The sequence below is a fragment of the Chiloscyllium plagiosum genome, unplaced genomic scaffold (assembly GCF_037043375.1).
Source record: "Chiloscyllium plagiosum isolate Xiang-an unplaced genomic scaffold, Cpla_swu_hap1 HiC_scaffold_44, whole genome shotgun sequence".
NCBI lineage: Eukaryota > Metazoa > Chordata > Chondrichthyes > Orectolobiformes > Hemiscylliidae > Chiloscyllium > Chiloscyllium plagiosum.
In genome coordinates this window covers 15,424,368-15,446,290 of record NW_028270182.1, presented here as the reverse complement: position 1 = coordinate 15,446,290, position 21,923 = coordinate 15,424,368, and the positions used below count along the sequence as shown (strand labels likewise).

Here is a 21,923-nt window from a genome sequence, read left to right as displayed (position 1 = left end):
ATGAACCCACTAACATCACTGACCTCCCTAAACACATCACACAGGAAATCCAGACTATCCAAACTATTGACAATATGTATGGCAATGGCTTGGAAGGGTGGTCACTAAGAGGCGTCCTTGGAGGACTGGGAGGCCTGCTGGTACATATCAGAATTACAATACTAATTGGAGGGCTGCGCATTTTGAGAGGTTGAGGCGGTCAATATTGGAAGTAAAGATGTCGAGGGTGGGTAACAGACCAGCACGTGGTATCCAGGTACATTGGACATTGGTGAAGGGGTCCAATGGAGGTGGAATTGTAAAACCTGCGCACACACCTTCCCCCTCACCTCCGTCCAAGGCCCCAAAGGAGTCTTCCACATCCATCAAAGTTTCACCTGCACATCCACCAATGTCACTTATTGTATCCGTTGCTCCCAATGCGGTCTCCTCTACATTGAGAAGACTGGACGCCTCCTCGCAGAGCGCTTTAGGGAACATCTCCAGGACACCGGCACCAATCAAACCCACCATCCCGTGGCCCAACATTTCAACTCCCCCTCCCAGTCTGCCAAGGACATGCAAGTCCTGGGCCCCCTATATCGCCATTCCCTCACCACCCAACGCCTGGAGGAAGAACAATTCATATTCTGCCTCGGGACCCTCCAACCCCATGGCATCAATGTGGATTTCACCAGTTTCCCCATTTCTCCTCCCCTCACCTTATCCCAGTTCCAATCTTCCAACTCAGCACAGTCCTAATGACCTGTCCCACCTGTCCATCTTCCTTCCCACCTATCCGCTCCACCCTCCCCTCTGACCTATCACCTTTACCCCCACCTCCATTTACATATCGCACTCTCAGCTATCTTCCCGCCAGCCCCACCCCCCTTCCATTTATCTCTCCACCCCCGAGGCTCCGAGCCTCATTCCTGATGAACAGCTTTTGCACGAAATGTCGATTTTCCTGTTCCTCGGATGCTGCCTGACCTGCTATGCTTTTTCACCACCACACTAATCTCTAGCATCTGCAGTCCTCACTTTTGCCTATGGCTTTGTGTGGGACAGATCATGTCTTATTAACTTGATTGAATTTTTTGAGGAGGTGATGAGTGAGCAATGAGGTTGGAGCAGTGGCTGTTGCCTACATGTATTTTAGTAAGGGTTTCCACAGGGCCCCTCATGATAGGCCCATCCAGAAGATTAAGATGCATGTGATCCATGGTGACTTGGCCTTGTGAATTTAGAATCGGCTTGCTCATAGAAGGCCGGGGGTAGTACTGGAAGGGTGTTTTTAAGGTGGAGATCAATGACTAGCGGTGTTCCACAGAGAACCATACTGGGACCTATGCTGTTTGTGACATATATATATAATTGACTTTATGTAAAAGATCATTGGAGTTGCGTATGGTGTAGATGGTTGTGAAAGGATACAGCGGGATATATATCAGGTGCAGATATGGGCGGAGAAATGGCAGATGGAGTTAATCTGGGTTAGTGTGAGGTGCTGCACTTTCGGAGATCAAATGTTTAGGAAAAGTATATAGTTAATGGCAGGGCCCTGAACAGCATTGATGTACAGAGGGATCATGGGGTTCAAGTTCATAGCTCCTTGTGAGTGACCACACAAGTAGATAGGGTAATAAAGAAGGTGTATGGTATGCTGACCTTTACTGGTCAGGGAATTGAGTACAAGAGTCAGGATGTCATGTTGTAGCTTTATAAGACTTTGGTTCGGCCACACTTAGAGCATTGCATTCAATTCTGTTTGCCACATTACAGGATGGATGTAGAGGCTTTGGAGAGGGTGCAGAAGAACTTTACCAGGATGCTGCCCGGATTAGAGGGGATGAACTGTAAGAAGAGGCTAGAAACCTCAGGTTGTTTTCTCTGGAGTGACGGAGGCTGAGGGGAGACTTATGAGACAGAGTTGACAGTCAAACACTTTTTCCCAATGTTGCAATGTCTAATACTCAGGGTCATGCATTTAAGGTGGGGGTGGGAGTTGGGGGTAAAGCTTAACGGAGATGTGAGGGGCAAGGTTTTTACACAGAGAGGCGGTAGGAGTCTGGGATACGCTGACAGGGGTGGTGGTGGAGGCAGATATGACAGGATCATTTAAGGGACTTTTAGATAAGCACATGAATAAGCAGGGAATGGAGGGATATGGACCAAGCGCAGGCGGAAGAGATAACTTTAATTTGGCATCAGATTCGGCACAACATCATGGGCTGAAGGGGCCGATCCTGTGCTGTAGTGTTCTATGTTTTGGTTTATTTTCTTTTCTGGGGGCCAGCTCTCAGAATGAACTGGATGTTTCTGCTGTGTTTTTTTTCTTTCTGTTTTTTTCCTTCTTTCTGTTTTCTTTTTCACCCCCACACTACCGCCTAACTGCGGTAGTGCTTATTTTTTCCCCAGCACCCATGGTGTGTGTGTGCAGGTGTGAGACACAGTGAAGGACACGAGGTGCACAAATCATTATTCAAATTTTCACCACCAGGAAGAAAGGAAACACCCAAGTGGCCAGTGACAAGCAGTGCCCTTCACATCAAAGGGCAATGCTGCGTGGTCAAACAGTGAGAGGACAGGGATTAAATCAAAATAGATTTGGAGGGGGAAATAATGCACTCTTTTTTTATTTCAAAAATATACCTTATTCATAAAATAATTTGATGGTCTGTACAGTTGGACATGCCATACATATATAAACATTCCATTTCTTTGCATACCGAAACAGAGTAATCATTCCTATTTACAGGTCTGTACGATTACATTTTTAGTTGAGGCATCAGCAGAGCCCAAATGACTGTGCGGGCCCCCTGTTCTTCTTTAGGCAGGCAGACGTTACACGGTGGTCTTTCCCCACCGCACCTTGGCGACAGCTGCCCCAAGCTTCAGCGCGTCCCTCAACATGTAGTTCTGGACCTTGGAATGTGCCAGTCTGCAACACACAGTTGGGGTCGAACCTCGACAAACACCACTGCATTCCTCTCGACTTCTTCTGCGTAGGCACGTTCCAGAAGGAGGTGTGTGACAGTCTTGTCCCCCTTGCAGCTGCTTCGAGGGCAGCGTGCGGTGCGGCTGAGAGTCCAGGGCATGCATAAAGGATCTCACAGGCAGAGCCCTTCTCACCACCAGCCAAGCCATGTCTTGGTGCTTGTTGGAAAGTTCTGGCGATGAGGCATTCTGCCAAATGGCTTTGATAGTCTGCTCAGGGAACCGCTCGATAGGATCCGCCCTCTCCTTTTCCCGAAGGGTCTCAAGGACACTACGTGCTGACCACTTCCTGATGGACTTGTGATCAAAGGTGTTTTTCTTCATAAACTTCTCCATGAAGGACAGGTGATACGGAACGGTCCAACTCTGCACTCCACTCCCTGCGGCGCCCATCTCTCCCTGAACAACTCCAGGGTGTTGGTGTGTTTCTGCTTATATCTGTCAGCCCAGGGAAACAGACCCAATCAGGGAACTCATATTCTATGAGTAAAACCTGACTGACCTCGTTACAATCAGTACTCCCAGCATCTCGGGATTAATACTCTATCAATAGTATCACTAGGCCATCGCCTCCCCACATCTCTGGAAACAATAACCAACCTTCCCCTGCTTATTTGACTCTGCTCAACACCTTTCCCTCCTGCCCTCTATCCCCTCCTACATTAATCCCTTTCCCAATCCGATAATAAATAGTCCGAATGATGTTCGCGACAATTCAAGTAACCGTGAGCATAAGACAGAGGGATGTCTTACTGCAGTTATACAGGACTTTGGTAAGACAGCACCTGGAGTATTGTGTGTGCGTTTGCTCTCCCTCCCTGAGAGATGTTATCCTTGTCATAGAAGGAGTGCAGCAAAGGCTGATACTAGGGAGGGCAGGATTCTCCTGTGAGGGGAGGCTGGTCCAACTGGGCCTGTATTCTCTTGGGTTTAGAAGGATGAGAGGGGATCTGACTGATACGGATAAATTTCAAACAGGGCTGGAAAGACAAGATGCAGGGAAGATGTTTCCCCCAGTCAGGGAGTCTAGGATGAGGGGTGACTGTCTCAGGATATGGGATAGGCCAATTTGGACTGAGATGAGGAAACATTTCTTCACTCAGAGGCTGGTCACCCAGTGGAATTCTCTCCCACAGAAGATGGTAGAGGCCAGGTCACTGAGTATATTTGAGGAACAGATGCATAAACTTGATTTAACAGCATCAAAATGTATGGGGAGAAAGCAGGAACATGACATTGAGGCAAGATCACATTGAAAGGCAGAGCAGGCTCAAAGGGCTGAGTGGCTTCCTCTTATCATGGTCTATGTTTGAGGCAAAGCTGAAAGAGACTTCTTATGACACAGAAGTGAACCCTTTTGTTAATTAAACCAAACACCCAGAAAAGCTCACCTCACCTCATAATCTGTTTAAATATGAGTGACGGAATATTTCAGCGTCTGGAAGGTGAAGGGACTCAGTTGATGATGTCAGAAAACCGACAGGAAATGATTTCCATTTCATCAATATCGATGGCAGATCATGTCAAACTGAGGTGGGAATAAATGTCTTCACTCAGACTGCTGACCCTGTGGAATTCTCCACCATATAAAGCTGTAGAACTAACTCACTCAATACACGTAAGACAGGAATAGATCGATTTCTAGGTTCTAATGGTGTCATGAGGTATAGGGAGACAGCAGGAACATGTCATTGAGATAAAGGGTTGATCATGATCATATTGAATGGTTGAGCAGGCTCGATGGGCCGATAGCCTACTCTTGCCCCCATTGTCTGTTTCCTGATCCTCTCAGCTACTACAATGAAATACATTTGTCAGACGGGGGTTTACTTATAAACAGGGTGTTTCAGTCTTATTGGACTACACTTCTGTAATGGTTTGGTTAACCCAACCACACCAATCAATCATAGCCTTTTCCTAAAATTGATTCCAGGACCATTTGTTGATGGTTACCTTTATTTATTGTACACTTTGTCAAAAAGTCACAATACCTTTTCAAGAACACAGGTCACAGGAACAAAGGAGAATCTCGGTCTTTTCAAGCTCAAGGGCCACTTCAATGAGATAAATAAATGACACCAGGCACACCCCCTTTTCATTCAATTCCTGAGCACAGATTGGAATCATGCTCATGCACAGCTTTGTTTTGATTCATTGATGGGGATGTGAACGTCTCTGGCCAGACAAGCATTCATTGGCCCTCCCTAATTACCCAGAGGGCACCTGGGACTCAGCCACATTGACGTGGGCCTGGAGTCACATCTAGGCCAGACCAGGTTAGGATGGCAGCTTCTTTCCCGAAAGGACCTTAGTGAAGCAGATGGGCCTTTCCGATAATCACCAATGGCTTCATGGTCATCATTCAACTCTTACTTCATGATGTTTTTTATTTCACTGAATTCAAATTCCACCATCTGCTGTGGTAGGGTTTGAACCCATGAGCCCAGAACATTACCTTTCTGCAGTCTCTCTCTGTTACAATAACATTCCGCCCCTCTATTCCATCTACCATAAAGCAGAACCGCCAATCTCCCTGATCGAAGGCTGTTATGCAGTTGAAGGCTTGTACTATACCTTTAAGGTAGAGTGAATGCTGTTCTGAACTGAGAGCTGACAAACACGTGATGATGCAATAGCAGTCTCTGGATTAACAATTCACTGATAATAGCACAATGCCATTGCCTCTCCTCAACACAAACATATCAGGCTTCTGAGTGGAGAATCAAAGACATTTTAGAGATTTATAAAATGAGGGTCATCGATAGGGTGAAGAGCCGAAGCCCTTTTCTTGCGGTTGGGAAGTCCAAGGCTAGAGGGCATAGGTTTAAGATGAGAGGAGAGAGATTTTGAAAGGACCTAAGGGGGTAAGTATTACACAGAGGGTGGGGCATGCATGGGGTAAGCTGCCAAAGTGGTGGAGGCTGGTACAATTGCAACATTTAAAAGCATCTGGATGGGTATAGGAATAGGAAGGCTTACAGGGCTATTGCTGCCAAATGGGATTAAGCCAGATTGGGATGTCTAGGTAGTGTGGACTAGTTGGACCAATGAGTGCTGAATGATTCTACGACTATGTTTTTGGAGCTGCACTCATCCAGGCAAATGGGGAGTATGTCAGCACACTCCTGACTTGTGGCTTGTTCATGGTAGACAGACTCTGGGGAGACAGAAGTTACTTCCTGCAGTATTCCCAGCCTCTGACCTGCTCCTTGGCAGGGTGCATCTACCTACAGCACGTGGACTTCAGTGGGTCAAGAAGGCAGCTCACTCCCACCTTTCTCAAGAGTAACTAGGGATGGGCAATAAAAGCTGCACCACCCAGGGACTCCCATGTGATGCTACAAAAGCCATAGTATTAACGTGGCGAATTCAGTTCAGTTTCACTTCAAAGGAAATCACCAGGGGAACTCAGTGGGGAATTCAGTGATAGTTGCCCTCTTCGAATTATACCAACTCTATCGGAGTTGATATATGGCAATTAAATTCTCTCATTACAATTGCTCTGCAATATTTGTTCTTGCCTCCCATTATTGATCTGTTTCTGAAGTTACTTCTGTTAGAATTCTGGGATAAGGATTATTCTATTAATGTGCAGATTTTGGGGCTGGGGAGAAGGGATAGGGTAACTGGTCAGGACCTTCACTGTTCATCTCCCTGATAACAGTTGTTGATTTCATTACTTCATTCGGTGGCTGCAGTTAGGTTCCATCAACATGGCAAGTGATTTTCTGATCTGATGAATTCGCTGTCTTCTAAATAAGGGACATTTTTTCAATCATTCAAACAGAGAATAGACCAAACCTTAACAACAATTTTCAAAACGTCAGTTATTTGCAAAAGGGAAACCATATCGCTTGGTCTTTTTGATCAAGTGAAAATTCTGCAGGCAATTACTGATGTAGAGGATTTAGCTGTGTTTGGTGTGCCAGGTGGTTAGCACTGGTGCCTCAGTGCCAGGAACCTTGGTTCAATTCTAGCCTCAAGCGACTGTGTGGAGTTTGCACATTCTCCCAGAATCTGCGTGGGTTTCCTCTAGGTGCTCTGGTTTCCTCCCAAAATCCAATCATGCGCAGGTTAGGTGAATAGGCCCTGCTAAAATAGCCTATAGTGTTTAGTGATGTTTAGGTTATATGCACTGGTCAGGGGTAAATGAAGAATAATAGGGGAATGGGTCTGGGTGGGACACTCTTCAGAGAGTGTCAAAGGGCTCGCTTCCATAGTGTAGGGATTCTATGATTCTACCCACTTGAAAAAATCTTAGAATCTGGATGTCTCATGTTCAAATGGTTGAGCTTATAGGAAAAAGTACCTCCCATATCCTTTTGTACTTGCGCACCAAGCAATTTTATTTTAATGTAATCATGTTTCACTGATCTATAGCTTTGTGGCCACACAGTTATTAATATCTTTCATTCCAGAGGGTTTCTCATTTCTGAGAAGCAAACACGTAAAACACTGCCTCAAATGGAATGTTAAACAGTAAACTTGCTGTCACCTTGCAGTGTCTAGCTAAACCATTGGATGTCTATTTAAAATTAATTTGATTATTTTACTAGAAATAAAGTAAACAATCACTTCTGAATTATAACTGAGCAATAAATAATTCAAGTCAACGTGATTGCAATTAGGATCCTATTATGTGGGAAGTGTGGGCTTTGCAAATGCGTCACTCATTACATGGTGGCTATGGCAGCAGCAGATCTACTGGTCATTATCTTCAATCTGATAATAGAAATTTGTCATAGTATGTATCAGGAAGGAGATTAAGGTGAAGGAACCCTTAAGGAGGCAGTGATCATAATACAATTGAATTTACTCTGCAATTCGAAAGGTATTACAGCTGAATAAGGACAACTACAGAAGCAGGTGGGAGGAGCTGGAGAGAATTGACCGGGAGAGGAGCCGAGCAGGAAACACAGTGGAACAGTAATGGCAGGGGATTCTGGGAGTACTTCAGGAGACACAGCAGAGGCTCACCCCAAGGGAAAAGCAGCATGGTACAGGAAGGCAACCATGGCTGACTAAGGAAGTCAGGGATAGTATAAAAGCAAAAGAGAAAGCATATAATGTGGTCAGGACTGTGGGAAACCAGAGGATTGGGAAGCTTACAAAGACCAACAGAGGGCAACAAAAAGAAAAGAAAAGAAACAAATGATCAAATGAGACGGTAAGCTAACCAGTAATATAAAAGGACTATTGTAAGTTTCTTTATGGGTATAAAAAGGTGAAAGACAGGCAAAAGTAGACATTGGACTGCTGCAGAATGCTGTTGGAGAGATAGGAGTGGAGAAAAATGAAATGGCTGAGGAACTGAATAATTACTTGGCGTCAATCTTCACAGTGGAACACAAAAAATTCAAGTGTGAGGGGGCAGACGTGAGTATGATGGCTATCACCAAAGTGAAGATGCTGGAAAAACTAGGTGGTCATAAAGTGGATAAATCACCTGGACCAGATTGACAACACCCCAGAGTTTGAGACAGAGATAGATAGGTTCTTGAGTATCAAGGGGATCAAGGGTTACGGGGAGAAAGCGGGAGGATGGGGTTGAGAAACATATCAGCCATGATCAAATGGTGAAGCAGACTCGATGGGCTGAGTGGCCTAATTTCTACTTCTATGTCTTATGGTCTTATGTATCAGAATGAAATTGGATTACTGTATTAAGTATTTAACAACGGTTTCAACAATGAAAACTGCTTAAGTTTTCTAACTTGACAAAGGTAAACCTACAAAAGCCTCAATAAACCAATCAGAAAAGACATCAGGAAGTCAAAAGTTCAATGCTGTAATTATCCTCTGCATTTGCCAGTTGACCTGTATACTGTCTGCTGACAATTGCTAAAATAGGATTTGAGGTCTGAAATGCATCTGCTTTGTTGCATTGTTGGACAATGCTGTCTTCAACATCCACTTGGATTTCATTCTTTGTACATATTGCATGTCCCGCTCTTTTCTCTGAGATGCTGCTTTTGCTGTAAGGAAAGAGAACATTAAAAAAAACATCACTGTCACCACTTTATCACCAGATCATTAGTGCTAATTCAGATCTTTGTTAATAAAAAGGTAAGCAGCGAATTGATGTATTATCAACCTGAACATTTCCAACAGGAAATACTAATTTTACTGGAAAAATGGAATCCACAAAATAAGTGGAATTTGCCACAAATCCAGAGGTTTCAAGCACTCAAGGTACATTCAAGTAAACACACAAGAAGTTCAGCTGTTTACTTAATGCATCAGTCAGCAGAACTTTTTTTTTTGAATCAGAAACACAAATCATGCTAAAGATTCAGATGGGCATGTTACAGCATTCCAGACTGGTTACAAAGCCTAACAGACCCTCCTCCATTCGGTTTCCTTTTCTGCAGGATTTCCCTTTGCTCATTCTTGCCTCCACCCTTCCCTGTCCCCATTTAGACAATAATTGTTCATCACCTTTTCATAAAATGACAATATTTAAAAGACATTTGGATAGATACATGAATAGGAAAGGTTTGGAGGGACATGGGCCAGGAGAAGGCAAGTGGGACTAGTTTAATTTGGATTATGGTCGGCATGGACTGGTTGGACCAAAAGGTCCGTTTCCATGCTGGATGACTCTATAATCATAAAATCAGAACAAAGTAAAAGCAGCCCATTCGGCCCATCAGATTTACACTGATCCTCCAGAAAACATCCCACCCAAATCCAACCCTCTCCCTGTAACCCTGCATTGCCCATGGCTAGTCCACCCAGCCTGCATATCCCTGGACACTGTACAATTGAGCATGGCCAATCAACTCTAACCTGCCCATCTTTGGAGTGTGGGAGGAAACTGGTGCAGCCACAGGGAGAATGTGTAAACTCCACATAAACAGACAGGCACCAGAGAGTGGTAACAAACCCAGGTCTGTGGCAGTGAGTCAGCAGTGCTAACCCCTGAGCCAGTGTTGTTTCATTACTGCTCTCACTAACACTCCCTTCAGCCTCGTAACAATTATTTTGTTGCTTAATCTTTCTTTCTTCCATCTGGCTTTTCTCCCCATTTCTCCTTCACCCTCCAACTTCCTCAATCTTAATCCCTAGTGTGGAAACACGCCATTCAGCCCATTGAGTCATACTGATCCTCTGAAGAGCATCCCACCCAATCCCTGGATTTCCCATGGCTAATTTATCCAGCCTGTACATCCCTGGACACAGTGTGCACTTTAGCAAGGCCAATTCACCCTAACCCGCACATCTTTGGGCTGTGGGAGCAAACTGGAGCACCCGGACACAGGGAGAATGCGCAAACTCCACATAAGACAGTTGTCCGAGGATGGAACTGACGCCAGGTACCTGGTACAGTGAGGCAGCATTTGCTAACCACTGAGCCACCCTTATTGCATTTTTAAATTTTTTCCCGTTCTGATGAATAATCATTGATTTGAAATGCTCGCTCTGCATCTATCTCTACAGATGCTGCTTAACCCAAGTATTTCCAGCAGGTTTTACTTCAGAGTTCCAATATCCAGAGTTTGCCGTACCAAGCTCACTTGACCAGCCCAGTGCCTTGTACTGCTGTAGCACTCTGCCCAAGGTGTTACTCCCAGTAGTAGCCACTGCTCGAGACATCCCAAAATGTTGTTTATAATATCTCAGCAATGATCGATGACCAATTCTGGCACCTGTGAAAATTCAGCAAAAAAAAAACAAAATTAAAAATACTGCAAGCGTATTTAATTTATTCAATATTTCTTCAGTTTGACTCTTGGAGCACCTGCAAAATTACCTGGATACAGTCCTGTCCACAAAAGGCAAAACAAATCCAACTCACCCAGTCCCATCAGTCTACTCTCAAATCAAAACGATGGAAGGCATTGTCAACAGGGTTCCCAAACAGTACTTACTGACATTCAGCAAGCCCAATCAGATCGTGACCTCATTATAGCTTTGGTCCAGACGTGGACAAAAGAAGTTGAACTCCAGAGTTGAGGCCAGATAACTGACCTTGACATCAAGGCAGCATTTGACAGAGCATGGGATTCAACAGGCTGAGCAAAACCAAAGTCAATGGGAATCAAAGGTGAAAAGATATCTGGTTGGAGTTATTGAGGTCAGTCATCTCAACCACAGGGCATCACAATAGGGGTTCAAGGTAATATCCTTGGCCTACCTTTAACAGCTCCATCAATAACTTTCCTTTCATCATTTGGTCATAGATGGGACTTTTGCTAACGATTTGCACAATGTCTACTTATGGACTTATTCAAAATAGCCAGCAGGTGAAATCTTGTCTCACAAATTTGATGTCATGATATTGTCCACATCGACTTGATCAAAGTCCCTCATGGTAGGCTGGTCCAGTCACGTGGGATCCACGGTGAGTTGGCAAGTTGGAAAAAGTGGTTTGGTTACAGAAGACAGATGGCAGCTGTAGAGGGTGTTTTTCTGACTGGAGGACTGCAAGGATCAGTGTTGGGATCTGTTTGTAATCAGTAATAGGATTTAGATGAAACAACATGGTCCAAATATTAAGTTTACAATGAAAATTGGTAGAGTTATGGATAGTAAGGAAGGTTATCAAACGATACAGTATGATATAGCCAGCTGGAAAGTGGATAAAGAAATGGTAGATGGAATTTAATCTGGACCAATGGGATGTCATAGACTTTGGGAGGTCAAATGCAGGAGGAAAGCATACAGCAAATGGCACTGACAAAGATACAAATATCTTTGTATCCTCTCTAACCACTGGAGAGGTCCCTCAGGACTGACAAGTAGCTAATGTTGTTCCTCAGTTCAAGAAGAGAAATAGGGATCATTCAGGAAGTTATAGACCAGTGACCAGGAAACTATTGAAGAGGATTCTTCGGGATAGGGGGTCTGGGATATAAGACTGTGTGTGTGTGTGTGTGTGTGTGTGTGTCTGTGTCCCTTTTGTAAACCTTAATTGGGAGTTTTATCAGACTGGTATTACAGAAGGGAAGGTAAAAGATAGGTTAGAGAAAGAAACTGTATATAGTGGCTAGTTAATTTACTTCAAAAGTATAACAAAAAATAAATTGTAAATTTTTACTTTACATAGCCCTGGCCACACGAACTTTTATAGACTACTGCATGAGACAAATCTTTTCTGTGTTGCTGGTTTTAAATTAAGCAGAAGGGTTTACCCCGTGGTGTAACAGAAGATTAAGATGCATGCTTGGATCTGCTGCATTGATTCAGAATCGGCTTGCCCATAGAAGGCAGAGGGTAGTGGGGTGTTTCTCAGGCTGGAGGTCCGTAAGTAGTGCATTCCGCAGAGATGCGTAATGGGACTTCTGCTGTTTGCGACTTATACAAGTGACTTGGATTAAAACATTGATTGGTGGATTAGTAAGTTTGCAGAAGACACAAAGATCGATGGAGGGTAAGGGGGGGGGGGAAGAGAAGAGAGAGAAGAAGGGAGTTGTGAATACAGTAGGTTGTCAAACAATACAGTCACATATCGACTAATTTCAGATATGGATGGAGAAATGGCAGGTGGACTTTATTCCAGGCAAGCATGAGGTGCTGCACTGAGTGATCAAATGTTAAGGAAATGTATAACGGCAGGACGCTTAACAGCAATGATGTATACAGGGATCCTGGGGTCCTGATCCATCGCTCCCTGAAAATGGCCACATTAATAGATAGGATGCTCCCTTTTATTGGCTGGGGCATTAAATACAAGAATAAGGAAGTGAAGTTGCAGCTTTATAAAAGTTTGGTTAGGTCACACTTTGAGTATTGTGTTCAACTCCAGTCACCACACTACAGGAAGGATATGGAGGGTTTTGAGAGGCTGCTGCCTGGATTAGACAATATGAGTTATAAAGAGAGCTAGACAAATTATGGTTGTTTTCTTTGGAGCAATGGAGGCAGAGGGGAGACCTGATAGAAGTTTATAAAATTATGAGGGGCATAGATCGTGTTGACAGTCAATCTTTTCCTAGCATTAAAACATCTAATCCTAGAGGGAACACATTTAAGGGAAAAAGAGGGGCAAGATGTTTTTTTTAAAACAGTGTTAGGTGCCTGGGGTAGTAGTGGAGGTAGCTACAATATGGGTGTTTAAGGTGGCTTTAGATAAGCACATAAATTAGCAAGGAAAGGAGGGTTATTGACCATGGACAGGTACAAGGGATTAATTTAAATTACCATCATGTTTTTGCCCAATATTACAAAATTTGGCAAGTCATGTGGCAACTGCATAAGAATTGAGTTTGGCCGCATTTGGAGCAGTGTGTGCAGTTCTGGTCACCACACTACTGGAAGGATGTACAGGCTTTGGAGAGGGTGCAATAGAGGTTTACCACAATGTTGTCTAGATTGGAATGTCGTAGGTGTAAGGAAAGGTTGGAGAAACTTGAACTGTTTTTACTAGAGTGACAGAGGCTGAAGGGCGACCTGAGTCAATCTAAAATTATGAAAGCCTGGTGGAAGGCCACTCATAGGGTGGTCAGGAGTCTTTTTCCTCAGGTGAAAATGTTGAATCCTAGGGGGCCTAGGTTTATGGTAAGAGGAGAGAAGTTTAAAGGAGATGTGCAAGGCAAGTTTTTTTTCCCCAAAAACCAAGGTGCCTGGAATGCATTGCCAGGATAAGTGGCAGAAGCATGTATGACAGCAGATATGATAGTTTAAGAGGCATTTAGACTGACATGAACAGACTGGGAATAGAGGGTCTTGGCTTATGCACAGGCAGATGGGATTAGTTTGGAATGGTCAGCGCTCAAACGGTGTGCTAAAGGACCTGTTCCTGTGCTGGACTGTTCTATTAAAAGCCCTTTCCTGCCACCAAACATGCCATGTGGGCATAAAACCCCTTAAATGTACAATCACAAGAAGTCTCAAGTATTATAATTTCTATTTTTGAGATCCTATCAATCAGGAATGTTCATCATAATGAGGAGGGAGATGGCATGGAGCAGGGTGACACTTGGCACACAAGATGGCCGCTGAGCCATGAGTTGGTCACTTGACACATAAGATGGCTGCCAGACCACAATATGGATGGAGACAGCAGAGCAAATACAGACACTGCCTGGGGCCACCAGAACGTCAATACAATGCACTAAACCTCGCTGATTAGTTTAAGGTGGGTGGGGGAAGAGAATGCACATGAGTAACGTACACTGCCCCCAAAGTGTCTGGGTCCAGCCAACACCTTTTGTAGAAATGCTAACAGTTTGATATGGACTCAATACAGAGTGCTGGTAGCCAGTGCTGCAGTAATCGTCCTTCTCATAAGAGCGATTAGCGCCCATTATGAGAACAATGGACTTCCGTGCAGACACAAACTGACAACGCCTGTACTGAAGCTAACAACCTTGCTGAAAATTTAACAAAGGTTGCACTGGAACTGATAATGACTGTATCAAAACTATCAACAATTCTGCAATGATTACCATAAACAAGTCATGTTACAAAGACAATAATCTCATCACTGACCTATTGTATCACAAGATGTACAAAGGTATCTTGACGTGCTCCGGGTTGAGAGATGAATCGCAGCTGACCACTGTGCTGTTGGTGACTCACTCTCTCCCTGGAGCTCTGGCATTTCCTTGTGCAATAAGCTCTGTCATCAAACCTAGACTCTGATTTTCCCCACAATAAATAGTTAAAGATCACACAAAACCAGGTTAGAGTCCAACAGGTTTATTTGAAAGTACAAGCTTTCAGAGCACAGCTCCTTTGTAGGTAGCTAAGAGCTCCAAAAACATTTGGAAAAAAAAGTGCTTTATACACCTCCTTTAAACTTTTTGCCTCTTACCTTAAATCTATGCCTCCCAATATTTAACATTTTCACCCTAGGAAAAAGACTCCTGAGGTCCGAAAGCTAGTACTTCCAAATAAACCTGCTGGACTATAACTTAGCATTGTGAGATTTTTAAATTTGTCTACCTCAGTCCAACACCAGCACCTCTGCATCATCATAAATAGGAAAGTGCATGCACAAAATAAATCATCAGTGTCAGGTAGATGCCATGATATTTTTCTTTATGAAAAAGCCCAACGCTCAGAGTTAACAATAAGTTACAACTCGATTTCCTAACCAGCACAAAAATGAATTTCATCAATGCAATGCCCAAGTTCTTCTCGCTTTTCTATAGGAAAAGTGATTTCGAGGAGAGAGCTGGACACAGCAAGTCCTGACAACTGAAACCGAGATATTAACTGGGTTGGTAATGGATTGGTGAGGTTTAAGACTTCATTCTGTTTCCAAATTAGTTTGGTTCAAGAGCAGGAATGTACAAGCACTATATTAAACATATAGCCTAATTATTACGTAATTGATGAATGTTTTGTAGCCAGTGGGGAAGTGATAGGGTGATAGTATAGTCACTGAACTTGCAATCCAGAGCTTCTAGTTAATCCTCTGGGGACATGGGTTCAAACCTTTCTCACCCAGATAGCGAAAGTCTAATTGAATTAATAAACATGGAATTAAAAGCTAGTTTAATTGTAACCATGAAATCATTGTCATACGAAAGTTAGTTCACCAATGTCCTTTTCTGAAACATAATTTAATAATTTCACTTGGCATGGCCTAACCGCAACTCCAGACCCACAACAATGTGACTGGTTTTCAGCTGCACTCAGACTCTTGACTCAGTAAATCAAGAATGGACAGTAAATGCTGACAGTAACACCCTCCCCATGAAAGAATAAAACATGTCTTTAAATAAATAAATACATAAACAAGCCACGCCCAAGATATTACAAAACGTGGGAGCCTAAGGGCAGAGACCCTCTCGAGTTAAAATGTTCACTGTCTCCAACTTAGTCTGGAGTGTGAAATGGAGAGACTCCGACACATGGAAAGGGGGAAGAATTTCCATCTAGATAGTACACTCCTAGAAAAAAAACACATTCAAGAATAGAAATGGAGCCAGATACTGTGGACTGAGAAAGAGATTGAAATGGAGATCTTACCAATACTGGTTTTCTCTACACGTCTAATAGGCTCACTATCTGAGGGCAAGGAAAGAGAAGATAGCCAAAATGCAGAAGAAGGGACCATAGCTGTCTAGGGTGGGAAAGAGCAGAATAGAAATGTCGCAGTAATAGGGACTCGATGAACAAGGGGATAGAGAGCATCCTCTAAAGCCAAGTCAAGAAATCACATAGGGTTTATTTCCCACCAGAGTAAGGCTTATCTCGGCAGCTAGAGAGGAACTCAAAGGGAGAGAGTAAATCTACTGCATGTTATCCATGCTGGAACAATGTTTGGAGAGGAAGTGCCCCAATACTCTCTAAACAGAAGGGATAAAGACGGAGGTGCCAAAAAAGGTTCCACAACAAACGCAAGCAACCCAAACATAAATAGAACAGAGCAGGTAAATACAAGGAAGGCATTGATGGCAAGGAAATACAATTATAGAACTAGAGTTTAACAAGGTGGTTGAACAAAGTAAAAAAGAGAGTTAAATTAGTTTAAATTCATTACAGCAACACAACGTATGTAATGAAACAGCAGGTCAAGAGGCAACCATCTATCGGAAGGGACAAGATGAAGTAGTATTTACCAAGAATCATTATGGATGTGGAACAAAAACAGGCTAAGACAGTCCTTATGGATTGAGAAAAGATAATAAAAGGATCCACTACATGAGACGTCCCTGACAAACTACCTATTCGGAGAAGAGAATTGGAGGAGGAAATTATGCAAAAATGTAAAAGCACTCCAAGATAATCGTGGGGAATTTTAACTGCTCCACTACTAACTGGACAGAAGGGGTTAAAGGGGATAAAAGAATGGAAAAACTACAATGTGTACTTGAATCCTTGCTCATCAAATACGTAAAAACTTTAACAGGTAGATTGATCAATGGGGAACAAATTAGTGCACATAAGAGCAATTGGGGAACATCTATAGGTACCAGTGACTGTAATATAATACTGTTGATATTACAGTGGATACAATTATGGCTAAAACCAAATTAGCAGATTGGATAAAAACTGATTTTAAAAAGGGGCTGAGAACAGAATTTGGGGAAATAAATGGGCAAATATTTTGACAAACAATTACATTGAAGAATAGAACTTTTACACTTTTTGCCACCAAGAACATAGATGCACTGAATTGTATCAACATTTTGAATTAGATCCTGGGTATGTTAGATGCATTTTGATATTTCTGACTCTGATCACTTTTCTACCCACCTACCGTGTCCTGCCTCTCCTCCCCTACCGTAATAAATGCATGCATTAAAATGACATCACAAATATTACTGAAGGCCTAATCTGAAAATGAATTTTACAAATGAAGATTTTCTTTCCAAATCTACCTAAAAGAGAATTGAGGGAATGGATAGTATAAGTGCAAGAGAGTGCTGAATGAAAGGCACTTTGTTGTTGCTCTGACAAAACCTGGCACGATCATACTCCCATTAAGCTGACCAATCGCCCATCTAATCGCAAAGGTGGAACATTACTGTTAAAACCCTTGACAACACATTGTGACAAAGTAACTAAAAATTATCTTTCTTGCTCTGGCAAGTGTTCTTGTGGTATAGCCATTTGAGGCATTAATAACTGAAAATCTGATTTACCAGTAATAATCATAAATAGTCTTGAATGTTGAAGCCCAATTCTTAGCGAATATGGACAAATGCCAGAGAACTCTAGAACCCCTCAGTTAAATACATTGCATCAGGGTTAAATGTAAAGTTAGCCATTCTTAAATCTATATTTAAAGGCTGGTTACAGATTATTTTTAAAAAAGATGTTCTGAAATTTGAAAGGGTTCAGCATTTTAGGGCAAATTCCTGATGTTAATTTTCAAAGAAAGGAGAATAGAACATTTAGAAATTGAAAATATAAGCCAGAATGTATGAATTTTTTTGCATAACCAACCTTAATTTATGTGAACGAAACACAGACAGAAGTCACATAAAATTTTAAAACAAGGCAAACTCTCCACAAATGCTGCCAGATTGGAGTTTCTCCAGTATTTTAATTTTAAATCAGATTTCCAGTAACTGCAATATTTCACTTATTACCAACAATAGTGATCTCTGCAAATTTGTCAACTTAGTCCATAAACATGAAACTTGTTCAACCCAGTCTGTGTAACACAGATGAAAGATGACCTATCAGGACTGGATACAAACCAGAAGGAAGCACAAGCTCCATTGTTTCCTCATTGTATTCCAAATTCTTGTTTGGTATCTCTGCAGCTTTCATGTCAATATCTTCTCCATGTTTGTGATCAGGATAACTCCCTCTGTGTACAGAGAAGCAAAACAAAAAAAGTCAGCAAATAGATTGAGAGTCTTCTCTTGTCCTGGAACGTGCAAGGGCGGCCCATGTTTGAAAGACACAAAATGGCTGACATGGGTTAAATAAAATGAGACCACTGGCTCCAGCATTAAGACACAAAATGGCTGACGAGAGATAAACAGAATCACCAGCCTGCTCCGGCACTTCAGTGAAACACAATGGTACCTTTGAACAGGCCGACTCCAAGGTCAACAAGAGGTCCTGCAAGCAACTGTCTAAGAGAGTTTGATGAGAGGTTGCCGAGGGACGGATGAGTTATTGATCCCAGCCTCATTAATGAAAGGATGTCATCCCATTAAGTAAGCAGCACCAGTTAGAACAGGGGTGTAAATCTCAGCCCATTAACCAGACAACCTAACTCATTAAGCAGCTTTGAAAACAACAGCTGAAGTTATTTTGTAGTAATTGGTTGTTTCTTTGAAGTTATTCACAATATTAAGAAATAGGTTCTAGTTAAAGATTCTTCAGATAATCACAGATTTCAACATAATTGCAGATACACATAACCTGAATATAATCGAAGCATTAGGGGAAAAACAAAGTTAATTAGTCTCAGGGAACATTTTCTCCTATCAAAGTTTGTGAGAAGATTTGTAGCTCGGGTGCTCATTGTTGTGGTTCTGTTTGCCGAGCTGGGAATTTGTGTTGCAGACGTTTCGTCCCCTGTCTAGGTGACATCCTCAGTGCTTGGGAGCCTCCTGTGAAGCGCTTCTGTGATGTTTCCTCTGGCATTTATAGTGCATGACAAGCAACGAGTTCGACTGGGACAACACTACTATTATAGGACAAGCCAAACAGAGAACAGCCAGGGAATTCCTAGAGGCATGGCACTCATCCACAGATTCTATCAACAAACACAGCAACCTGGACCCAGTATACTGACCACTGCAGTGGACAGCTGGAACTGACAACTGGAAGCAGCAGAGACAAACCACTATAAATGCCGGAGGAAACATCACAGAAGCGCTTCACAGGAGGCTCCCATGCACTGAGGACGTCACTAGACAGGGGACGAAAAGTCTGCAATACAAATTCCCAGCTCGGCGAACAGAACCACAACAACTTTCTCCCATCTCTTACAAAAATGCCTGGTAATGCCCTAAATTAATCTGATAAATAGGCTGCAAGCAATTTAAGTCCTAACAGTAGAAGTAGCTGTATAACTTAACTAACTTGATAACAGGAATTAATATTACAAATCTTATAGCAGTTAATTAAAACCAACTTTCTTTGTATTTTTAATATATTTTTCACTGTCCCAATTATACATAAAAGGAGCAACAGAATTTGATAGAGCTAGCATATGGACTACAAATGAATAATGATTCAAGCTGTCCTTAGAGATAAACAAGTCTGGGACAGACCTGAAGGAGTATGACCAGTAACTTTGGAAAGCGAGTTCATTGGATGAATAAAAAGATCCTAAGACCTGGAGATTACAGCGTCTGTTAAACACCATGAGATCATGGGAACCTGGAGCTGTTCATAGGAAAGCCCATCATTGATTCGGTGTTTCACAGACTTTGGTGCATGGAATAAGAGGGAAAGACTCAGTGACCACACTGTGATTACTGTAACACATTATATAAAATGCAGTAAATCAAGGTAAAAATCAGTGTTAGTGATCTCTCTTCTGATCTGAGCCAAAGATTAAGATAAAAATTGTGTTCTCATGTCAAGGCCAGATTTGGGAAGATGCTTTGGCTCTCTCCCTGCATTAACTGGTTGTTGCTCGAATAAAAGTTTGCCACGTGGCTGAATCCTGCCTGCCCGCTGAGTCTGTCCCTGGTCGGGGGTATGCTCCTGCAGAATGCGATTTGATTTCACTATTAATCTTTCTACTTTGTTTGTAAAACACAAAAGATATGGCCAAAAAGCAGATATTTACAGGGAGGTTTATTCATCTTGCTATTTACCAACACTTTTTAAGCACATTTATCCTAATTTGATTTCTATAGTGATTATGTTGTGTGCAAGTCTGTTTGACAGGTGACAAGATGGGAAATTGTGATTTAGGCTTTCACTGATTATGTTTTATTAGACGACTTTGACACGATTTGGACTAGTGGTTCGGAGGGTAACACTTTTTAACAGAAATCGTGAAGTGCATTAAAACAAAGCTTGCTGCTTGAGAATTGGGAAACAAAATACATCGGAGGCACAGAAATTCAAAGCAAGAGAAAAAAAACCTTAGCACCAAGGTCACCACTAGCCAGACACCACTGGATTCTCCAATCAAATTGCATTTTCTCTTTTCTTCGTCAGACATTAACACGTTCAAGGTATTCGCAGAGGGCAAAAAAAGGTTGGCAGTGGAATGGCATTACGAAGACATAAGGGATGACAGTTGAAGGAAGTAGAGATAGTGTCAAAGAGCAAGTAGCCACTTTAATATCAGTAACCACAAGGACTGGAAAGAATACTGATGGGCTTATGAACATAAGAAACAGGAACATGAACAGACCATACATGACCAATCAATCCTGCACTACTTTCCAAAATTATCAAAGCTGCTTGTGTTCCGGTCAGAAGTGCCTTCTCCGTCGACTTTTCTGTTAGGAATGTACAGTATTTGCACTGTTGGTACCATTTTTATTCAGATAGTGTTTTCTCTAAGACATAGAGGAGGTGGAGAGAGCAGTGATTCTCCCTGGAGAGCTGAGTGTCATTAACTCTGGCAGATGGCAGGTAGCTCTAGGCTCTTTTTGTCCAACTGGCCCCTTCTTTTATACCCTTGATGACATTAATATTTCTACAATCGCATTGGTCCAATGTTGCCAAAACCATCAGACTGAAGTTTAATAGGTTTTTTGGGTGTCTAAGTTCCTGGTTCAAATTGATTGGCCAAATTCAAAAGCCTGTTGTTTTGATAAACAAAACAGCTGATTGGCCTGCTAACTGTCCAGCTTTCGATACTAACGTTTCAATTCAGGTGCTGTATACTTGCAAACTTTCAAGCTGCTGCTCACAGGCATCCATTTTAAATCTCAAAGCCTAGAGAAAGCATGTGATCTTTTAAAGGGACCATACAATGCTTCCCCACCCCTCCCCCAGCATTTGACAAATACCAAATTCTAACTTCCTGCCTCCCAATCCACAAGTATTCTGTCCAACTTCGTAAGTAGTACAAAAGCTCAAATTGAGCAGTATTCCAGATGCAGTTTCATCATCAAAGACCTGTAAATTTGTAACAATACTTGCTTAATTCTTTAATTCCAGTCCCCTTGCAAATGAAAGTTTGAACTGTTCAGGAGAACAAGGAGTCACAGCATAAGTTGACGGGTGTATACCAAACTTCAGAAAGCTAAGGTGATCAGCAACAAGATTCACAGTCCATGCATTAGCACGTTGAGAATTAAAGAGATGGAGAAACAAATTAAAAGCAGCAACAAGAAGCGAGGAAGCTGCCAAAGCAGCTCAATAAATAGCACTAGATTAGATTAGATTACTTTACAGTGTGGAAACAGGCCCTTCGGCCCAACAAATCCACACCGACCCGCCGAAGCGCAAACCACCCATACCCCTACATTTACCCCTTACCTAACACTACGGACAATTTAGCATGGCCAATTCACCTGACCTGCACATCTTTGGACTGTGGGAGGAAACCGGAGCACCCAGAGGAAACCCACGCAGACACGGGGAGAATGTGCAAACTCCACACAGTCAGTCGCCTG

At 42.6% G+C, this 21,923-nt stretch overlaps 1 protein-coding gene across 3 annotated transcripts in view; it reads right to left on the bottom strand.

Moving 5' to 3' along the window:
• Positions 1–8,743: 8,743 nt before the first annotated feature.
• Positions 8,744–21,923, bottom strand: part of LOC122544368 (cytoplasmic 60S subunit biogenesis factor ZNF622) — a 28,634-nt gene continuing 15,454 nt past the window's right edge. For all 3 annotated transcript variants that reach the window (XM_043683603.2, XM_043683604.2, XM_043683605.2), the window contains 3 exons: positions 18,078–18,190; positions 10,485–10,625; positions 8,744–8,951 (listed from right to left, as the gene is read on the bottom strand). In XM_043683603.2, coding sequence (XP_043539538.2) covers positions 8,818–8,951; positions 10,485–10,625; positions 18,078–18,190 — 388 coding nt within the window. In that variant the 3' untranslated portion in view covers positions 8,744–8,817. The remainder of the gene's footprint in view (positions 8,952–10,484; positions 10,626–18,077; positions 18,191–21,923) is intronic.